The 23,138-nt window shown below is 34.5% G+C and overlaps 3 protein-coding genes across 3 annotated transcripts; 2 read left to right on the plus strand and 1 right to left on the minus strand.

The window, feature by feature from the left end:
* Window positions 1-326: 326 nt before the first annotated feature.
* On the plus strand, window positions 327-2,594 carry LOC120139236. The gene is made up of 2 exons (XM_039154541.1): window positions 327-907; window positions 995-2,594. Exons 1-2 carry the CDS (start codon window positions 327-329, stop codon window positions 2,592-2,594), a joined length of 2,181 nt encoding a protein of 726 aa, XP_039010472.1.
* An 11,940-nt stretch (window positions 2,595-14,534) lies between these two features.
* LOC120139275 (ubiquitin-conjugating enzyme E2-17 kDa-like) lies at window positions 14,535-15,270 on the minus strand. Its single transcript, XM_039154561.1, has 3 exons — window positions 15,163-15,270; window positions 14,914-15,041; window positions 14,535-14,837 (listed from the first exon to the last, which is right to left on the minus strand). The coding sequence occupies exons 1-3, from the start codon at window positions 15,230-15,232 to the stop codon at window positions 14,589-14,591; spliced, it is 447 nt and encodes a 148-aa protein (XP_039010492.1). The 5' UTR covers window positions 15,233-15,270; the 3' UTR covers window positions 14,535-14,588.
* Window positions 15,271-20,041: 4,771 nt separating this feature from the next.
* LOC120139273 (L10-interacting MYB domain-containing protein-like) lies at window positions 20,042-21,520 on the plus strand. The gene is given in 4 exon segments (XM_039154560.1): window positions 20,042-20,129; window positions 20,485-20,850; window positions 20,928-21,147; window positions 21,150-21,520. Coding segments are annotated over 4 exon segments (909 nt in total). The 5' UTR covers window positions 20,042-20,126; the 3' UTR covers window positions 21,470-21,520.
* Window positions 21,521-23,138: the final 1,618 nt, after the last annotated feature.

Below are 23,138 nucleotides of genomic sequence, written 5' to 3' on the forward strand. Positions count from 1 at the left end.
TAAGTTATTTCAGAATCAATATCGGGTTGCATTTGCATTTGCATTTTCTTACGTTTTTCTAAATGTTTGAAATCTTGATAATCGCATTATAACAATTCATTCATTAAATTCATCGAATAATAAAATATAATTTCCAATTATTTGTAGTTATCCTGGCATTCACCTCACACCCATACGGTACCCGTAAAACTAAGAAAATGGAGGCGAAATTAGCTCAAATTGAATAAGAACACAAACAAGCTCAAGCAGAGATGAGAGAAAGATTAAGCAAAATGGAAGCAGAGATGGAAAGTTCACAAGACGGTTTGCTACAAAAGATCGAATAAATGTTTAAGAAGCACGCTACAAGTGGAAAAGCTATTGTTGACCAACCAAAATCATCTGATCAGGATCTCTTGCATCCTCCAGGGTTTGAACCTATGGCATCGCATCCTGTCGGGTTTACATCTGGCCCCCAGCACCCACCAGGGTTTACACCCGACCCTTCGCATCCTCCCGGTTTCACCCCAGTGCACATTTCAGTTAGATCGCCAGCTGTGCAAGAGGCTCACCCAGGAGTCTATATAGAGAATCAACAAAATCATAATGAGCCCGCATTTCAAACCGATTACCCATCGGCTACTAAGGCAAGACCCATTGAATCAGGCGTAGAAGAGTTACCACCTGATTTTCAGGAAGTCTCGGAAAAAGGAAGGGTTAACAGTGATATAACCCAGCAGTTGAAAAGCCTGGAGGAAAGAATGAGATCAGTAGAAGTTGAGCCATTCTATGGAATGGTTGCTAGAGAGCTAAGTTTGGTGCCTGACCTGATTCTACCCCCGAAGTTCAAAGCACCAGACTTTGAAAAGTATGATGGAACTACTTGCCCATCAGCTCACCTCGTCATGTTCTGCAGAAGAATGGCAGGGTATACTGAAAATGAGAAACTAATGATACATTGTTTCTAGGACAGCCTAACAGGATCAGTAATTAAATGGTACAATCAATTGACTAGATCCCAGATCAAGTCATGGAGAGACTTGGCTCGAGCATTTTATGAACAGTATCGTCACGTCACCGAACTAGTACCTGACAGATGGACATTGCAGAACATGGAAAAGCGACATAATGAAACTTTCAGGCAGTACGCCCAAAGGTGGCGTGATGTTACCTCACAAGTACAGCCACCGTTGCTGGAAAAGGAGGCTACGGTTATCTTTGTACATACTCTGAAGGCTCCATATTTGGGGCATATGTTGGGAAATGCTACGAAGAATTTTGCTGACTTGGTTCTTTCTGGAGAATTAATCGAAAATGCCATTAAAAGTGGCAAGATTGAAGGAGGTGATGGGTCGAAGAAGCCCTATTTCAAGAAAAAAGACAATGAAGTGAGCCAGACGAGTACTTATAAAAAGAACTACGCATCCAGCGTCACGATTTCGCAGCCTAAGACGGAGAATACCAACACCCATGAAAATAGATGGCAGAGAAGGGAGAATACAAGACCGACTTTCTCACCAGTACCAGTACCATATTCAGAAATCTACGCCTTGCTCTTGAAGGCAGATTTAATACGCCCTTACAAATTGACTCCGATGCAGCCACCTTACCCTCACTGGTATAATGCCAATGCTCACTGTGAATACCACGCAGGGATTGCTGGGCATGATATCGAGAACTGCCCAATTTTTAAGAAGGTTGTACAAAACCTTATCAACGCTGGAGATTTGGAATTCAAAACACCAGCTGTAAATACTCACCCTATGCCCAATCATGGGGGGCAAGGAATCAACATGGTCGAAGAAGGAGAGATCAGGACGACCAAGAGAAAGGTGTCAGAAGTCAAATCTCCCCTCTGTTGGGTGTTCATGCAGCTGTGTACATCGAGAATGATTAAGGGAAGTCCCGAATCAAGGTCATTGGAACAAGAAACATACTGTGAACATCACCAAACTAAGGAGCATGATATCCAGAATTGTCCTGAATTTCGAGAATTGCTTCAGAAAATTATGGATAGTGGAGAAGTGGAATTTTTCAGTAAGGAAGAGAAACCACGAGAAATAGATATCTGTATGATGGATGGCTCGGGAAGAATGACGGGGACGAGAAAACCGATAGTCATCACAATTAATCCGGGACAAGAGAGATCATCGTCAACAACTCCAAGGGTGGTGATTACAACTCTGTCCCCCTTCCCATTCAAGGATACCCGACAGGTTCCTTGGAGTTATACAGCCAATGTATCAATACCAGAGGGGTCCAAGAAATCTGAAAGAACAAACGAGGAAAATAAATCAAGCTCAGAAGAAGTAGGTGAGGTGAGACATTTCACACGAAGCGGAAGATGCTACTCACCAGAAATGTCCCTCGAGATAGACAAAGGAAAAGCTAAAGCCAAAGCCGTCGTAATGCCAAAAATTTTCAAAGAAGAACCTCCACCGATCATTAACGAGCCTATGACTGAAGCTCAAGGTCATGAGTTTTTGAGGTTTCTTAAGCACAGTGAATACAATATAGTGGAACAGCTTCACAAACAGCAGGCAAAAATCTCAATCTTGGATCTTTTGATCAATTCCAAAGTACATCGGAACGCCTTGCTAAAAGTGCTCAACTAAACGTTTGTTCCTGAGGATATCTCGACGAATAAATTGGATCGAATTGTGGGTCACATAGCTGCTGACAACTATATTACTTTCACTGATGATGAGATCCCAGAAGAGGGATGGGATCCATTAAGGCTTTAAACATCACTGTGCACTGCCACAGTCATGTCCTGTCAGGGGTTCTTATAGATAATGGGTTGGCACTGAATGTAATGCCCTTAGCTACACTTCAAAGGATGCCCATTGATAGCTCACATATGAGAGCGTATCATAACATCGTCAGGGCATTCGATGGAACCCAGAAGGACGTGATGGGAAAGCTGGAAATACCCTTAATGATTGGGCCTGCTATTTACAATGTTGATTTTGTGATAATGGATATCCACCCGACATACAACTGTTTGTTAGAGAGACCTTGGATATATGCGGCAGGGGCAGTTCCTTCATCCCTGCATCAAAAGTTGAAGTTCGTAATTGATGGAAGATTGGTCAGCATTGGGGCTGAACAAGAAATCATAGCTTCTGTAACGTCTGAGACCCCGTATATCGACATAAATGAGGACGCATTGGAGTGCTCATTCAGGGCTTTGGAATTCATCAATGCAGCCTATGTGGCTGAAGGTAGTAGAATTCCACGACCCGCACTGTCGAATTGTACTAAGATGACAGTGAGACAAACCCTAGGAAGAGGAGCAAGGATCGGTAAAAGACTGGGAAAAGAGCTGCAGGGGCAGGTACGACCCATAACTGTTGAGTTGAAGAAGGACCGTTTCGGGCTCGAATTCGGGCTCGAATTTAAGCCCACCTTCCACCAGCGGGGTCAAGAAATAAAGAAAAAGAATGAGGCGAGAAAGGCCAGACTGAGAGGAGAGGATGTCTCGGGAGAATGCATGTCCTTTCCTCCCCTGAAGAGCTCTTTCAAATTTGGAGGAGTGTACAACGCAGAACAACAGCTGACTAGCGCCATCGAAACCGAGATGATGGGCGAAGCTCTGAAAGGACTGTCAATCAATATGATTTATAGGGGCAACCAACCCGAGAAGTTTCTAGCTGGAATCTGTCCGTGCTTACATGGTGAAAAGCTCGACAATTGGACAGCCGAGGACCTCCCCAAAGTTTTTAGGGTCAATCCAAAGTAATGCCCCAGAATAATTTGTATTAGCATCTAAAAAATATATGTTGGACTTTTTGTAAAACTTCACGCTTATCCCATCAATCAATAAAAGATATTTTCCTCAAATAACAATCATTTTCATTCTTCACATTATTTCATAATGTTCTTCATATCATATTATTTATTCTTCAAATCTCCAAATTCTTCATTTTTCATTACATTATATTCTTTATTTCTTTACTCTCCAATATATTCGAGTCAAATTTCATGCAGATGTCACAATAATACTAGCATAATTGTTCCTGAGGCCAGTTGCAAGACAAATTTCGAGCGACCACCATGTTTGGAAGAAGTCAATGAATGTGAAGATGAAGAAGACTGTGAAGTCCCTAGTGAGCTATTAAGATTGGTGGAAAGAGATGAGAAACAGATCCTACCCCACAAGGAAGAAGTAGAACTTGTAAACTTGGGGACCGTGGAGGTACAGAGAGAAATAAAGATTGGCGCTACTCTATCTGCAGAAATAAAGCTAGAGTTGATAAGTTTGCTCCAGGAGTACAAAGACGTCTTTGCTTGGTCATATCAAGATATGACAGGGCTAAGTACTGATATAGTAGTCCACACGTTGCCCATCAAGCCAGAATGTAAACCCGTCCAACAAAAACTCAGAAGGATGAAACCAGAGATGCTATTAAAGATTAAAGAAGAAGTATCAAAACAGATTGATACAGGTTTTCTTCAAGAGGCAAAATATCCTGAGTGGGTAGCCAATATAGTACCGGTACCTAAGAAGGATAGGAAGGTCCGCATGTGTATAGATTATCGAGACCTTAACAAGGCTAGCCCAAAGGACAATTTTCCCTTACCTCATATAGACACCCTGGTGGATAACACTGCGGGGTATTCATGGTTTTCCTTCATGGATGGCTTCTCAGGGTATAATCAGATTAAAATGAACCTTGAAGACATGGAGAAGACGACGTTTATAACCATGTGGGGAACTTTCTGCTATAAAGTAATGCCATTCGGGTTGAAGAATACTGGGGCAACCTATCAAAGAACCATGGTGGCTCTCTTCCACGACATGATGCACAAGGAGATAGAAGTATACGTGGATGACATGATTTCCAAGTCCATAACAGAAGAAGATCATGTACAAAATTTGAGAAATTTATTCCAACGATTAAGGAAGTACCAATTAAAGCTCAATCCAACAAAATGCACATTCGGAGTAAAATCTGGAAAATTATTGGGTTTTGTGGTAAGCTAGAAAGGAATCGAGATTGATCCGGATAAGGTTAAGGCAATTCATGACCTTCCCGCACCACGCACACAGAAAGAAGTTCGAGGGTTTCTAGGAAGGTTAAATTATATATCGCGATTCATTTCTCAGCTTACTGATAAATGAGATCCGGTATTTAAATTGCTCAAAAAGAATAATCCTGAGGTATGGAATGATGAATGGAAGGAGGCTTTGGAAGTCATCAAAAGGTACCTGTCCAATGCCCCCATATTGGTATCGCCAGTACCCGGCAGACCATTAATTCTCTACTTAGCAGTTTTCGAGAATTCAATGGGTTGTGTACTAGGGCAACATGATGAATCAGGAAGAAAAGAAAAAGCCATTTATTACTTGAGTAAGAAGTTTACTGATTGTGAGACTCGATACTCACCGATTCAAAAGTTGTGTGGTGCCTTAGTTTGGGCTACTCAAAGACTCAGACAGTACATGTTATACAATACTACATGGTTAATATCGAAAATGGATCCGTTGAAATTTTTGATGGAGTCCCCTGCTTTGACTGGCAGATTGGCTAGATAGCAGATATTGTTATCTGAGTTTGATATTGTCTATGTGAGTCAAAAGGCAATAAAAGGGAGCGTTATAGCCGACTTTCTTGCAAGTCGTGCCTCGGAGGATTATGAGTCTTTGAACTTCAATTTCCCAGATGAAGATTTAATGTGTGTTTATACCGAGAAGGAGAGCTCCGAATGCAACAAATCTTGGACTTTGTACTTTGATGGTGCTTCTAACGCTTTAGGAAATGGAATTAGGGCAATGTTGATTTCCCCAGAGGAGATTTATTATCCTCTCACAAGCAGATTAGATTTTGTTTGCACTAATAACATGGCTGAATACGAAGCTTGCGTTATGGGGTTAAAAACAGCCATTAAAAGAAAGATCAAAACACTCAAAGTATACGAAGATTCCTCGCTAGTGGTGTACCAACTAAGGGGAGAATGGGAGACGAAAGAATCAAAGCTAGTCGAATACAGAAATTTAATCCTCGAATTACTAAAAGAATTTGAGGATGTCACGTTCAGATATCTCCCCCGAGAGGATAATCAAATGGCAGATGCTTTAGCTACCTTAGCAGCAATGTTTAAAGCTAATAAAAGAACAGACATGATGCACATAACAATGCAAGTATACGAGACTCTAGCCTACTGCTATCACTTAGAAGAAGAAATAGATGGTCATCCATGGTACCACGATATCCTACAATATATGAGATACCAGACTTATCCCCCTGGTGCATCTGAAATTGACAAGAAAACCATCAGAAGAATGGCAACCAGGTACTTCCTTGATGGGGAAATCTTGTATAGAAGGGGCAGTGACCAAGTTTTACTGAGATGTGTAAATGCCAAAGAAGCAAAGAATGTGATGGAAGAAGTACATGGAGGAACGTGTGGAACGCATACGAATGGATTGTCCATGGCCAGAAAAATTATGAGATATGGATACTATTGGGCCGTAATGCATACGGATTGTGTCAATTACGTGAGAAGATGCCATAAATGCCAGATATATGCGGATAAAATCCAAGCACCGCCTTCACCTTTGCACGTTATGAGCTCACCCTGGCCGTTCTCTATGTGGGGTATGGACGTCATTGGGGCAATCACACCAAAAGCTTCAAATGGGCATCGATTCATTTTAGTAGCAATTGATTACTTCACAAAATGGGTTGAGGCTGCTTCCTATTCTAGTGTCACGAGATCTACAGTTTATAGATTCATAAAGAGGGAAATAATATGTCGATATGGATTGCCAGAAAGAATCATCACAGACAATGCTACTAATTTGAAAAACAAGATGATGGATGAACTTTGTTCGCAGTTCAAGATAAAGCATGCTAACTCTGTTACTTATCGGCCGAAAATGAATGGGGCGGTAGAGGCAGCAAACAAGAATATCAAAAGGATCATTACGAAGACTACAGAAACTTACAGAGATTGGAACGAAAAATTACCTTTTGCCCTTTATGGGTATAGAACGACCGTGCGAACATCTACAGGGGCAACGCCTTTCTCTTTGGTATATGGAACAAAGGCAGTCGTACCTATTGAGGTTGAAATTCCATCACTTCGAGTCTTGAAAGAAGTGGAGTTGGATGAAGCAGAATGGATCCAGTCTCGCCTTGATCAACTGAATCTTATTGAAGAGAAAAGGTTGAATTCTATATGTCATGGACAAATGTATCAAAAGAGGATGATGAGAGCCCACAACAAGAAGGTACGCCCAAGAGAGTTCAAAGAGGGAGATCTAGTATTGAAAAAGATTTTGCCTATCCAGAAGGATTTTCGCGGAAAATGGATGCCTAATTGGGAGGGGCCCTATGTTGTCAAAAGGGCCTTCTCTGGGGGAGCGATAATTTTGGCGGAGATGGATGGAAGGGTACTGAAAAACCCTATAAATTCAGACTCTGTCAAGAAATATTAAGCCTGAAAAGAAAAAGAAAAAAGAAAAGAAAAAAGAAAAGGGGAGGTTCGAGGTGAAAACCCGTAAAGGGCACTTTGAAACCAAAGGAGGATTTGAGTCGAAAACCCGAAAACGGAGGCTCAAATACATTTTGATATGAAGGCATCTGACAAGTAAACCCCTTGAGATAGTAGTAGTTCATGAAGGACTTCACAGAGGACCACCTCGGGGTGTCAAATCAAATGGTACATGAACAATGGTGCTAGAATTCATTAGGATATATGCTAATTTGTTTCTAGAGTTTTTGTTTTCTCCAATTTCCATGACTCTGTATAAAACTTCTCTTTTGTCAATAAATTTCATGAGTTTTATTTCAATCTTCAACTCATTTTTTATGTGTGCCACAAGTAAATGAGCATAACACAAATTCCAGAAATTTCTCGGTATTACTTTTAATTGACTTGTAAAATAATGGGAATCCAAGGTCGTCTATTTGGGTCTATATTTGCACTAATTAAAGCAAAGGATTGATGAAAGGGCGAAACAAGAAATGACAGCAACCCGAAAAACACAGAGTCGACAAAGACATGGATTCGACAGGGATAAAATGGGAAAACAAAGGCTTACGAAACCCTAAAAACCCAAAGAACACATCATGTATACTCATGCATTCATTGAATAAGAGCATATGCATACATTTACATAAGGTTTTGAAAACATGACAGGAACTAAGAGAATCAACGAAAGATTCATTTCACAACTTATGCAGAGAATCAGTCCATATCTTTCATGGACCGCCGTCAATTCAAAAACCTTGAAGAGAAGATAAATATTTTCAGTAAAGAATTCGTAATGAAGAGATTGTTCAACTTTTTGCTCGATTCTATCACAGAAGGAGGTAGATCAGCATCGACTTTTGCTCGATTCTATCACAGAAGGAGGTAGATCAGCATCGACATCTCGTTCGATTCCATCACAGAAAGAGGTGGATCGACATTTTTATTTTCGCTCAAATCAATCGCAGAATGAGTTGGATCAGCGTCAACTTTTAGCTCGATTCTATCACAAAAGGAGGTAGATCAGCATCGACATCTCGTTCGATTCCATCACAAAATGAGGTGGATCGACATTTTTATTTCGCTCAAATCCATCGCAGAAGGAGTTGGATCAGCGTCAACTTTTTGCTCGATTCTATCACAGAATGAGGTAGATCAGCATCGACATCTCGTTCGATTCCATCACAAAAGGAGGTGGATCGACATTTTTATCTTCGCTCAAATCCATCACAGAAGGAGTTGGATCAGCGTCAACTTTTTGCTTGATTCTATCACAGAAAGAGGTAGACCGGCATCGACATCTCGTTCGATTCCATCACTAAAGGAGGTGGATCGACATTTTTATCTTCGCTCAAATCCATCGCAGAAGGAGTTGGATCAGCGTCAACTTTTCGATTCTATCACAGAAGGAGGTAGATCAGCATCGACATCTCGTTCGATTCCATCACAAAAAGAGGTGGATCGACATTTTTATCTTTGCTCAAATCCATCGCAAAAGGAGTTGGATCAGCGTCAACTTTTTGCTTGATTCTATCACAGAAGGAGGTAGATCGGCATCGACATCTCGTTCGATTCCATCACAAAAGGAGGTGGATCGACATTTTTATCTTCGCTCAAATCCATCGCAGAAGGAGTTCGATCAACGTCAACTTTTAGCTCGATTCTATCACATGAGGAGTTGGATCGACAATTTAATTCATTACAGAAGGCAGTGGATTGACATCCCCAACAAAAAAGTTCCTAATGAAAAGAACTTTTCACTCGAAGAACATTGCTTAAGCCGAAAAATGGTGCTTTATATCTTTGCTCCATTCCCGTTCCACATCAATGAGCAAAGAGGGGCAGCTGTAAACACCATTTTTCAACACCAACACCTACCACCCCATTTTTTAAACACCAACACCCATCATCCCATTTTTTTCAACACCAACCCATCACCCCTTGTTCCCTGCTAAAATCAAGGCATAATCAACTGAAAAATCATTGTAAAATTGGCTATAAAAGCCAAATGCATGTAATCAAAAAAGGGAGGATTTTCTCTCCGATTTTTCCAGAGAAATACAAGCATTTAAGGGTAAATTTTTTATTTTCGTATTCAAATACTAATTTTTTTTACTCTATGCTATTACGAGAAAATACTAAAATAATTTAGAATCAGAGAGAAAAGAAATAAAAATCAGATTATTCTAAGGTATTTTGAATATTTGTTTAGTTTTGAATCTAATATTTTTTTTGAAGCTTTGTATGTAAAATAAGAAGGAAAAAGAGTGAGTAGATTATTACCTTAGATCGGGATAGTTCGCAGTGGTGGCCATTGTGGTTCATGGCTAACGATCGTTTATTCCACGAAATAAAAATGAAATAGAAAAAGAGGAAGAAAGTTGAGAGAAATAATAAAGAGAAGAGGAGAGGAAATGAAAAACCATGCGCAGAAATGATTCTGGGGAGAGAAAAAAGTAAAGTTATTTTGGGTTTTGGGCTAATCACATGTCAAGTCATCCATTTTTAATATGTTTCATGTTTTAGTTTAAGTGTTAGGGTAAATAGCATACTAGGTCATCACAGTTTCAGTGTGTTTTGCATTTAGATCACTAGTTTTAGGTTAAATCACTTTATTGGTCCTTTAAGTTTAATGTGATATGCGTCTTTAGTCATTTTTAGGGTTAATTATGCCTTAGGTCCCTTCAAGTTTAGCGTTTTTTGTGTTTTGGTCACCATTTTCTTTTACTTTACATGATTTGCGAATTGGCTACTTTGTTTTGTATTATTTTAATTTAGTCCACTATTGTATGTATTATTTGTGTTCGAAATGGGTTACTGATGTTTATGCTATTCTATTTTAGTCCTATATTTATTATTTTATTACGATTCTAGTGCTCATGTTATGTGATTTTCTTGTTTCATGCCATGATATTTATTTTTATTAATGTTTATAATTTTAAAATTATTTTGCACTCATTTTTGTCACTAAGATATTAATGAATATATATGTATATTGTTTATTTGTACCATTAAAGTATGTTTTATGTTTTAGGTATTTATTTTACTTATATTATTATATATTACTTTATTATATACATAATATTATATGTAGAGCACGATAAATATTATATTTTATATTTTCATTATATTTTAGAATAAATATTATGTCATACGTTTAATATCATATTTAGAAAATATGTATATATTTATAAAGTAAAACAAAGTTAAAATTAACCTTAATGTGTGTATTTATTTTTTAAATATATCAATGTACCATATTTTATTCTGTTTGAAAATAACCTTAGACTTTTAAATCTTTTAGGTCCGTTATTTTAATTCTTTGACATGTTTATTCCCCAAACTATGTTTACACATTTAATATTGACATAATTAAATATGTTAAATAGAGCCTCCATTTTAGGTTAGATTTTAAACTAGTCTTTAATTTAGGGGATAATTCGAGTTGGCCCTCGCGTAAACGCTCGAGGGACCATCTCGGTTATTTGATTTAATATTTTTTTTAAAATCAAATAGGATTAATATTAGAACCTACATTTTTAGGTTTAAGCCCCTAGGTTTCTTAATTATCATAATTTGATACCTTAAGTTAGAAAAGGCCTTAATTTATCTTAGATTAATTAGGATTGAATAAGATTTTGTCCGAGTGCATTTTATTTTAAACTTTTAGGCACTGTTCACTTATTAAGGAGTTAATAGTATATCCTCCGCGATCGTACTCAGGGGGTGACTACTAGTAATTCCCTGAATAAGTCAACATCATTTTCAAAACTACATCATGTTTTCTAAAAATAAGGCAATATTCGGTTATTAGGCACAATAGCTAATCTCCCGTATTTACGCTCGGGGGAGAATGCTATCGGTCTCAATAAACGAATACCCTTTTCAAACTTTGTATCCTTAATGATTTTTAAATTAAATAAAGATCGAACTCAAAGTTTCCGATTTTAAATATAGGGTAATCAACTAGGTACCAATTTTTGGGCGCTTGTGGGGGTGCTAATCCTTCCCCACGCGTAACTGACTCCCGAACCTGATTTCTGGATTTTTGCAGACCCCAAAACTCGATATTTTATTAAAATAAAATATTTTATTAAAATCACCCAGTTTTTACGGTGTTCCAATCTCACCTTAAATGATTGGTGGCGACTCCTCACATTTTGAAACGATTTTCAAAAAGAAAACCCCGAGTCGATATCGGTCTTTCCCCGCCCGGGCAAAAAACAGTGTCAACAATACTTTAATTAATATTTATTGTCTTTTATGGTCCATAACAAAATTTATCTATATTTTTATTTTTATTAAGTTGTTTAATTGAACTTTTTTTTATCTTTTTGATTAATTGGATCATGCATTATACACCTGGTTTTAGTAGCTCAAGAGGAATTTTTTTAATCTTTATTAATACGATAAAACTTTATGAAATGAAATAAATAGATTTTAAAGAAATAACAGGAAATTAAAAATCCTAATTTTGTATCAACTATTACTACGTAGCTTAACATATAATTTAATATCTAAACTTATCATTTTTTCCAAATGTTATATTTTTATTTTTTTAATCTAATCTTTTATTGGATAAAGTACACAAATCGTCTCTAGGCTGCAGGGTATTACTTTGTTGAGTCTTCTAACTACTAAAAGTTATAAAATGGTATTATTTTATTGAGTCCCCCGTAAAATAAACTCAATTATTTATATATTCCAAACTCGTTGTTTTTCGTTAAAAATTGACAACCATCTTAATTGAATGTTAACCTAATGATTGAGATATAATAAAATCATATTTTAATGATGTTTATTAGTATAATCATTGTTTTAAAGCACTGGCTCAATGGTGTAATTATTCAAGCACTAGCTCGACGACACAATATAAATGGAGAGTCGATCTGTAAAATATAATTCAAACGGTTCTAAGATCAGATTTTATCATATTCTAATCAACATGTTAACGTACAATTCATATGACCGTAAACTTTTTAATGAAAAAGAACGAGTTTGAAACATATAAATAATCGGGTGGCCATTTTGTAACTTTTTATAGCCATATGATTCAACAGAACAATGCCCTATGGTTGAGGGACCATTTTGCAACTTTTAATAGTCGAATGACTCAAACAAAATAATGCCCTATAATCGGAAGATATTTTTTGTACTTTACCTCTTTATTTAAATTTAAATATAATATTTTCAATGATTCTAAAATAAGATAATATGATTTTTTTATTAATATGAGTTAATTATAATATGATATATTTTTATTAATCGAAAAATTTAACAAATAATAATATTTTTTTACTACTGAAATTAATTGATTATATGATATTTCAACCATCAATGTATCCAAATGTTTACGAAGTGAATCGCTATACCTATGATTCACCCTCTTGCCTTTCTACTAACCCTTCTCGTATTATTCTGCTTTGATTCCACGCTATCACAAAAGTTTCTCTCTTTTTTTTTTAATCTTCTACTTTTATGTTTTTCCTCTTATAAAATTATTGTAGAGAGTATATTTATTAATTTTAGAGTCAATTATACCAAAGACTACCCAATTATAATCCCTTTTCAATTTGGCCATTATTTTTGAACTCTTGTCAATCAGACCACCAAACTATTTAAATGCATTCAATCATATCACTAGCCGTTAACAGTTAACGGAAGTGTTGATGTGACAATTAATAACATTTGTATAATTACACATTTGATCATTATTATTTATATGTTCTATCAATTTGATCCTAATTTTAAAAAATTAAAATAAATTTAATCTTTGAATCATATCATGAAACTTGTCACTCTCGGGGTGAATGGAAATTAAAGGCGCCAAATGAGGGTAATAGGATTCAACCTTGGGTTGTGTGGGTGGTAAAGAATAGCATTAACCACCGGGACAAAGCTGATTCTTTGCTTTAAAGTGAGCTACATGTAATATATAACTTGTATCTTAGTTTAATTTTAAATTCTTAATATCATATATAAATCTTAGCTTAAATTCACATCTAATAAAATTGAATATTTATTTTATTTTTAACTAAAATAAAAAAATATTTTAGTCTTTTTTAACTTAAAAAATATTTTTTAGCTTAACTTAAATATTTAAATTTTATTCTTATAATATTTTACAATTAAGATAAAAAATTTATAGTTAAGATAAAAATAAAATATATTTCTTAAATTAAAATAAGAATAAAATATGCATTTTTAAATTAATATATATATATATATATATATATATATTTAAATATATAATAAAAAATAATATTTAATAATTTAAGGTAAAAATACAATATATTTAATAATTTAATAATTTATAAGTTAAAATAAGATTAAAATATATTTTTTAGTTAAGATAAGAATAAAATATATTCAATAAGTTAAGAAAAAATAAAATATATTTTTAATATTCAGATGTGATTTTAAGTTAAGAATTTAAAATTATACGAAAAACAAAAATACATACTATATGTAATCAATTTTAAACCAAAAATTAAACTTGGCCAAACGATTGAGCCATTACTTTCTCTCCCAGGCATTCAGTGCATGTAATTTTCATTTTCACCCTCTGATTGGTGAAAACTAAATATATTAAATCAAAAATTAAATCTTCCAATCAGGTGCTGACATTTGTCATGATGATGTTTGGCATGAGTGACATATGGCATGATCTGATCCGAAGATTATTTTTTTTTAATTTTTTTAAAATTAGGATCAAATTGTTAAAACATATAAGTAATAGTAACCAAATGTGTAATTATATCAATTTTATTGACTGTCACATCATCACTTCCGTTAAATGTTACCATCATTGAATGCATTTAAATAGTTGAGTGGTCTGATTGACAATAATTTAAAAATGGTGGTCAAAATTAAAAGGGCTATAGTTGGATGGTATGTGGTATAATTTATCCTTAATTTTATTGCATTTGTATAAATTCAATTCAATTAATTTGAATTTATCATAAAAATCAACAATTTAAATGTAAAATTTAAAACAAAACAAATCAAAATAAAACCCAACTGAGATGAATCTAAGATTTTTTTTAAATCAATCAGATGGTGTAACAGAAACATAATTATTAATTTATTTAGATTGAGGGAGATGAAATTAAATATGGGAGAGTGTTGTATCAACCCATGGCATACTTGTGAGTCCAGCCACGAGCTATCGTCTCGTACTTGACTCGGTCAGTCCTGTAGATATGAGCAATCTCGGGGACAAGTGGATCATCGGGATTGGGGTCCGTCAACAGTGAGCATACCGACAGTAACACCTTCGAAATGGTGAGTGCAGGACTCCACTGCTCCTTCAGAATGTCTAAACAGATACTCCCATTGCTGTTTATGTTCGGGTGGAACACTTTGGTTTTAAAAGCGACCTGCCCATGTTTCTCAATATTAAAAAACATTATAAAAGGCAGAGGCACTAAATCATAATTAGACCTCACTGTTTACCTTGGGAGGCTTGAAAGGATAGTCCGGAGGGAAGTGGATGCTAACGATATAAACCCCACCGCAGTAGGGGCTGTCACTCGGGCCAAGTATTGTGGCTTGCCACTGGAACATGTCTTCTGCCACCGGACCTAAAATTCACCACAAAATAGACATCAAATTAATTACCTTTGAGTACTCGAGTTCAAATAATTGCATATGCAAAAGTGTGTTATTAATATGGCAAAAGAAAAGTTCTGAACCTATCTTTACCCGCACTGCACGAAGTTGGAGGGTCTCTTTGCAATTCCCTGAGCTCCTTGAGGATTCTCTTTGATGCCATGAGGACTAAAGGGGTTAATCTATCTGATGAGAACAAGAGCTTCGAATTCTGTTTAATGCTGTAATAATTACAAAATCGTTTATATAGAGACGAGGTGAACAACTTTGGTGAATGAGCGGTGTGGATGCATGCAAATTGGGGTATAAGTTCCAACAAAAAGTCGTCAACTGTGAACCGTCCATTTTCGCCACCCCAGCTTTTTTCTTTTTATAAAGTGACCGCAGAATGCATGTTTACTTGTAATTTAATGGTGTTTGAAGGGAGTCAAATCCTTTTTTTTATGCTTTGAAATCTTAAGCGAGTTATATCGGAGAACGTTGGTGATCGAATTCAAATTTTAAAATGCAAAGCGAAGGCATCGATCTAGTTTGGCAATGAATAAGATCCCATATGGGATAAAAGATAAGTCCCATAACGCCAATATCATCAAAGAATATATCGTACTCGATCGCTATTGCCACGCCCCACCTAATACTGATTTCAAATTCCAACTTTTGCTCTTCTTTTAAGCTTGGGATGTATCAATCCGAGTGGGAAAATGCCAACAACCCTACAGGTTGCTACATCGAGCTGAGATCGACTCTTTATGGGCATCACTTTTGGGTTTTTTTCTCGTAGATGTAGTTTTGTTGTAGAGTGATTATTGTAGTGGCTATTCTTTTAGTGCTTTCAACTGAAAACTAAAAAATGTGAGTTTTTTGCATTATTAATATCTCAATTTTATGCATATATATTGTTCATCACAAGAGTAGAGAGAAATATAAACTATGAGTTTTTCTATAATTTCGTTTCATCATATAGAACTTAAAAAATTAAACTGGATATGAATTTTTCAATTATAAGGCTCAAGATTCATCCTCATCAATAACTCCAAAACTAATTATTTACTTAACCATTTAATTAGTAAATTGTTCATTTCAGACCTCTCGTACTCCAAAGAAAGTACTATATTATTTATTAAATGTCTCAGGGGTTTATGTTTTATATATATTTTTGATAAAAGGGTCTATGAGACCTTTCACTTTTCTCTCTCTCAATGTGGTACTCTAATTAGTGTTTTGAAAATCGAACAGTTGTTAGTGAATCGTCCAGAACTGTTGAACCGTTCGAATCGGACCGAAAAAAAAACCGGAAAACCCGAAAAAAAATCGCCAATTTTATTTTTTTTTAAACAATTAAACCAAACGACGTCGTTTGTTAAACGAGCCAAGTTGAACTCGAGTATTGTTGAGCTCGACTCGAACTTGAAAACTTTAAAAGTAAGCTAAACTCAAACTCACGAGTTAAAAATTATCAAGTTCAACTCGAACTCGAAATATAATATTGAAACTTGAACTCAAAAAAGCTTGAACTAAAAATAAATTAGAAGCTCGATTGAAGCCTAAAATTTGAGCTTAATTGAAGTGAAAGAATAATTCACTCAATGCTCACCAAAAGGCTCAATGATTTTGAATGCCAAATTACCTCTATTATTTATAGAAGTTAGTTGGAATGCTCTTCTATGTTTCTTAGCCATGTGAGATTGTTTTGTTCTTATATTTTTACTCTTTAGACTTTTGGGATACTCTTCTATGTTTCTTAGCCATGTGGGATTGTTTTTATAAAAAAAAAATTAAACCAACTAATATCATTTTGTTATGATTTTTTAGCCCCAAATTTATTTTTTTAATTATAGTTATATAATTATATTTATTATTTAATATGTTTTACCTTAAATATTATGTTGTAGTTAATTTGAATCATTTTGTTTCACTTGATTTTATGGTTTTTAACTTATATATGTTATGACTTGCTTTGAATATGACTTGTGATATAAAAAATTATTTTTTATTAAATATTTTTGGTATTTTTATTTAATTTTTTAAATAATTAGGATATCGTCCGGTTCTTTCGACCGGTCAGACCAGTTCGACCGATTGAACCAGTGAACCAGTAACATGACCGATTCGCTAACCGGTCCGGTTCTGAAAACCATGACTCTAATTTAGATAAAAAAGACTCGATGTAGTTCTTTGAGAGATAAAAAAGTAGAGGACCATATTAATTTTTTTTTTTAAAGTGAAAATCCTCATGTACCCTTTTGCCTAGATTTTTTTCTTCTTATCCTTATAAGCTTATAAATTACTACTTGTGAGTCACATACTCGCATAACAAAAACACATGAGGGGTTGATTAATACATGAATGTTATGTAGATTTCCGAAATAATTCTTTCGTCTAAAGTAAAAGTATACTCATTGGTATAGCTAACCTCATAATTGTTAATTACTTAGTTTGTATCACAATATTCCTATGTGATAGTAGGTTTCCAACCAATTCCATTTTTCAATCTATTGCACCTTTAAGGTATTTGAAGGATTTAAAACATTGAAATGTTCACTATCAGGATTATTGGTATATCTATTTAGTCTACTAATTATATAAGTAGTATCAAATCGAGTATAGTTTATTACAAATATAAGACTTCCAATAACAAAATATATTTTAAGTAGTCTTCGTTTCGGTGATACAGTGTGATACATTAGCCTAATTAGGTTTTATAATTTAATATTAATTTAGAATTTAATTTTTAAAATCAAATATTCATTTTAAATATTATATTATAAAAATATATTATATTATAATTATATATATTGTGATATATCATTTATGTTAAAAGTATTACTTTATTAAATTAATTAAATAGTATTTTATTAATATTGATATATATATTTTAAAATGTTATTATTATTAAAAAAAATTAATTATATAATAAGTACACGTAATGATTTAATTTATTACTCTATTAATTAAATTAATATTTTTAAATTTTGATATAATTTTTTTATTAATTTATCTAATTATACAATAAGTACAATATAATAATATATATAATTGAATATGCACTCGCATGAACTAATTTACCTCAATGGTTAAAAGAATTGTTTTTGTTCTTAGAAGTCACAGATTTAAGCACCAACAGCTACAACAGGATGATTGAGCGTTCATTGTAAAAAAATGATTGAAAGTATTTAGAACATATACTACTTTATAATCACCTTAGCTTTAAAAAAAAATTAAACATAGACTCAATGATGAAAAAATATTCTTCTTAAAGATTTTAAGTTTTGGTAAATACATTTACAAGATACATGTATTATTAATAACTAATTTTTTTAATAGATTCTATCTTATGTAATTATCCATATTATCAATGTTTTTAAAATCGGACCGAACCTTAAACCGGTGAAGGTACTGGTTCAATCGGGTTAAAGCGTGGTTGAACCGGTTTATATAAAATAATATTTTTTTAAAAAAATTTACATAATATTCAAAATAATATTATAATATATATATATATATATATATATATATATATATATATAATTATATATATATAACACTCTTTTAAGTTCACAATATTAAAAGGCATAAAAATCACAAGTCATAACATATATAAGTTAAATACCATAATATCAAGTGAAACAAAATGATTCAAATCAACTATAATATAATATTTAAGGTCAATACCTAATGAAATTCATCAACAACTAAATAAAAAAAGTACATAATTGATACAAGTATCAATTATCATAATATTCATTGAAATCGATCCCTCAAATTCCAAAATATTGAGAAAATCTTCTTCATTAGTTGAACTATCACCACCATCACCACTTTGAACTTGAAACTCCATAGCATCACTTTGAACTTGAAAATCCACAGCATCAAGATCTTCATCACCTAGTAATATGATAAATAAATACAAAGTTAAATTTAAATTTTCAAACAATACTTAACAATTAAAAGTAAAAGTATAAAACATATTAAATAATAAATATAATTATATACATAAAATAAACAAACAAAGATTAATCTTCATTGTTTTTTATGATAATTATATAACAAAAATAAATTTGGGATTGAAAAAATCATAAAAAAGGACGTCGTTTGGTTTAAATAAAAAAAATCGCCAGTTCACACCGGTTTTTCCGGTTCACACCGGTTTTGTCGGTTCCCAACCGGTTCTACCGGTTCATTGTAAAACTGGTTTTGAAGGCTGATCGGACCGGACAGGCAACCGATTCCCGATTCAACGATCGAACTGACCGACCGATCCGGTCCGATTTTGATTACTATGCATATTATAAAAAAAAACTTAATACAAAAAATAAGTGTCAAAACTATACTCAAAATTGACTTTTGGTGCCTAAAAAATATTTTGTTAAAAATAAGTGTATTATTTTCTCCATTATATTTTTAGGTGCATACTATTAAAAAAACTCGTTAAGTGACACGTGACATGTTTATATTTTAAAAAAATATAAAATATTATTTAAAAAATATATTTTTAAATCTGAATGTAACATGTGTCACTTAACCCTACATGCATCTAAAAGTAGCAACGAATGAAATATTTTATATTAGGGATACAAATTTGAACTTATAAAATTCTAGTGAGACAAAAAAATTCAATAGAAAATAAATAGACACCATCTAAAATATTTAATAATTTTAAAATTTTACAAGGACAACTGTCCCCACCTACTTCTGCCTAGGTTCATCTCTGTCTAAAAATATAACAGAGAAAATATTAAATACTTATGTCTAATGTAAAATTTTTATACATCAAAAATCAATTTTAAATATAATTTAAACAGTTATTTCACTATTAATCCTAAAAAAACACTTCTCAATTTTATATTAAAAATACTTTAATCTAAAAATGTTATTTGTTCTAAAAAGAAAGGGGAAAAAAAAAAGCTCGCACACACCGAAAAGGGGAATGAAGGCGGTGGGTGTTTGGGTGGGTATTACCTGGAGTAAGAAGCATGGACGACTACTGTATTCCCAATTCAATAAGAAGGGTTCCTCCATAATCATAATATCTCTCTTACTTTCTCCCTATTTCCTCGATGGTGAGTGTCATTCCATGATAGATTCACGCCAATTTCTTTAACATTGTCCGCGTTGGGGTTCTGATTTTTTATTCTATGCCAATTTAATGCATCACTCCTTGTGTGTTTCCCCCCTTCTTTCAATTTTCTTGATTTTCAAAGCTTGTTCGACTTTGGCCGCCGGCATTTCTTGTGTTATTATGAGGTCATTATTATTCCTGTTTTGTAGTGTCATGGAATTTGCTTCTCTTGTCTGTGAAGTATATGGTTTGTTTCTCTCTGTTTCAAGTGTGTTTCAGACTGAATTCATGTTTGCTTTAATTTGAAACAGTGACTGTGTATGGTTAATTTAATGATTTTGGTTGTTGGTTTGTAGATGACAAGCCGAGTTACTCGCTCAAGGAGACGACAACAACAACAGCCATCTCAGCAGCAGGAACAGCAGCCAAGAGCTCGATGGACGTTCCTTACCAAGACACTTGCAGACCTGTTGGTTGAACAGGTTCACAGAGGTAATAGACGCAACAATTCTTTCAACAGGAAAGCATGGAAATCTATTTGTGATGACTTCCATACGAAAACTGGTTTGAAATGGGACAAGGAGCAATTAAAGAATCGATATGGGGTTATGAGGGGCCAGTATGTTCTTGTGAAGTCGCTTCTTGATCGAAGTGATTTCAGTTGGGATGAATCTACTGGGTATATAATAGGCGAGGATGAAGCTTGGGCTGATTTTATCAAGGTAGGTTTCTCTATCTATGTGAATGAAATCTCCTTCAATCCTTTGAACCCGAGCTCATACATGTTCTTCATTGACAGGGTCGTCCAGATGCTGAAGCCATTAAAAACAGTGGCTGTTTGATTTACAAGCAACTTTGTACGATTTTGTCAGAGCCAACAGCTAATGGGAAGCATGACTACTATGCTGAATTTGTCGGAGAGGTTCCTTCCTCGCTTCCTTCTTTGGAACCATTGAGCACAATTCAAGAAGAGTCCTCATCCGAGTCCGAGGAAGTAGAGGATGTGGCAGATGATCCCGATGCAGTTCATCTTGGTATAATTAGTAGCGCAAAAGGGGACGCAGAGGAATCGATGATGCTATCGCAGCTGCAATAGTGGAGATGGTAGCAGCTTCAAAGCTGAGGACAGCCGCTGTAAAGCAATGTAATGCTAGATATAACATAGCTAATTGTATAAAAGAATTGGATGAAATGGAAGGTGTTGAAGAGCGTGTCTACTTTGCTGCACTGGAGTTATTCAACAATCCTAGAGCTAGGCAAATGTTCTTGTCTCTCAAACGAGGCAAGCGCTCGACTTGGTTGCACCGGAAGTGCAGAACGCCATCCAACGCAACTAACTAATTGATAGAAGGCAAACTTTAGTGTTTATTAGATCAGAAAGTAATTCTTGTGTATGACCACCAGTTACCATCTTCAAACTGGAATATAATATATTATTTGGAATCCTATCAAGCAAGATGCATTCTTCACAAAAAGTAAAAAAAAAAAAAACTTTTTTCTTGTTAACGAGGCTGCTGCTACGAGATTACCACATTGTTGGTGGAAAAAGTTTGTTTCGTTGGTAGTTGGCGGTTCACGTATTTTGATATGGGTGGAGAATTACGATCGGTGAAGTAATAATCTTTGATCGATTATCTGTGAGAGAGATGAAGGAATAAGAGAAGATGAGAGTGAAAAAGGAGAAGGAAACGGAGATCCCTGTCTCATTTGTAGCTGATAGATATTTATAATGACCTGAGTTGATGATGTCAGAGATAGGGTAATTATAATTGTTTGTAGGTCAGCAGGCTAATAGATATGGTTATCAGATCATGGATTTCACTCTAATAAATTACGTGAGTCGGTCAAAAGACTTGTCTATGCACTATAATTGGCTTAGAGGTTATGATACTCTGTGTTTAGAGGATATGGATTCCTTAAAAGCTCTGATAAATGGAGTCTATCCGGAGGACTCGGTAAGCAGAGAACTGACTGTTTTTTAAGGTGTCTTCTGGCAGTATAACAAGTTGTCCACTTTAATCAAGGGAATGCTATAAATTATGTAAACCTATAGTCCTTTTGAAGATGCCCATCGAATCTACGAGGTTGATCTTATATCTCGCCTCTTTCGATTTTGTTAGGTTAATATGTTAGATTATTATTTTCTCGTTTTGTCATTTGAGTGAGTCTTTAAACCTTGTCTTCACTCGTGAAGCGTTTAATCTGTTAAGTGGACGAAGGTATGTCAACGCTTAAGTTGCGGAAGATCTCTACGTCCTTATAGACTTGTATTAAAATTTTAGATATGGGCGAAGCCATCTCTATGTCCCCAAATGTATCGAGGAATCTCAACGCTTATACGATATAGTGAAAAGATTGATTTATCTAAACACTAAGTAAAGGTGCAGAGGTATTATTGATACTCCAAAATATGTTATACGAAGGTGTCTTCGTTATTTTTCTAAGAGATTTTTGATGGTTAGTGAAATATCATCTGAAGATTTTTCAAATGTTAAGTTGATGCCGAAATGTCTCAAAGCTCAATGCTGAGCTATCCTTAATGTTTTGGTGAGCGCAGAGTAAAGTTTTTTTCGCTTCATGTTGGTAGCGAAAGTTATTCAGCTCAAAAAATTGATTTTGCTGCAAAAATTTTAAAGTAAAGAATTTCAACGCTTAAAGTGGAGATGTAATTTGAAATGTTTTGATGCTCCGATATAAATGTAAGCAATTGTCTTTTCAAGTTGTATTACTTGGCGGAGGATCTTGAAGCTATGACAAAGCGGAGGTATCTTTGTCATGTTATGGTGCAGAGAATTCTCCATGCAAAGTCCTTGACGTTAGATGCAGAGATATTGATCATGTGACAGAAGCGCTATAAGGGTAGGTAGTGTAACGCCCCAAATCCCAAGTTAATAGATTCGGGCTAACCCGAGATTTATAAAACGAGCCCAATAGCCTTATAGAATAGCTCGGACCAAGTAAGTTTAGAAGTGGACTTGTGTTAGACCCAAAATGTAGAGAATTGAGACCA

The sequence above is a fragment of the Hibiscus syriacus genome, unplaced genomic scaffold (genome assembly GCF_006381635.1).
Source record: "Hibiscus syriacus cultivar Baekdansim isolate YM2019G1 unplaced genomic scaffold, ASM638163v2 tig00110733_pilon, whole genome shotgun sequence".
In the NCBI taxonomy this organism is placed as follows: domain Eukaryota; kingdom Viridiplantae; phylum Streptophyta; class Magnoliopsida; order Malvales; family Malvaceae; genus Hibiscus; species Hibiscus syriacus.

Excerpts from the sequence above, each read along its gene's own strand:
- LOC120139236 (XM_039154541.1), top strand. The coding sequence starts at position 327 with ATGTTTAAGAAGCACGCTACAAGTGGAAAAGCTATTGTTGACCAACCA. Across the intron at positions 908-994 it reads TTCTGCAGAAGAATGGCAGG|ATCCCAGATCAAGTCATGGA; the intron begins GTATACTGAAAA and ends TCAATTGACTAG.
- LOC120139275 (XM_039154561.1), bottom strand. The coding sequence starts at position 15,232 with ATGGCATCAAAGAGAATCCTCAAGGAGCTCAGGGAATTGCAAAGAGAC. Across the intron at positions 15,042-15,162 it reads TCCAACTTCGTGCAGTGCGG|GTCCGGTGGCAGAAGACATG; the intron begins GTAAAGATAGGT and ends GGTGAATTTTAG. Across the intron at positions 14,838-14,913 it reads ATCCTTTCAAGCCTCCCAAG|GTCGCTTTTAAAACCAAAGT; the intron begins GTAAACAGTGAG and ends AAACATGGGCAG.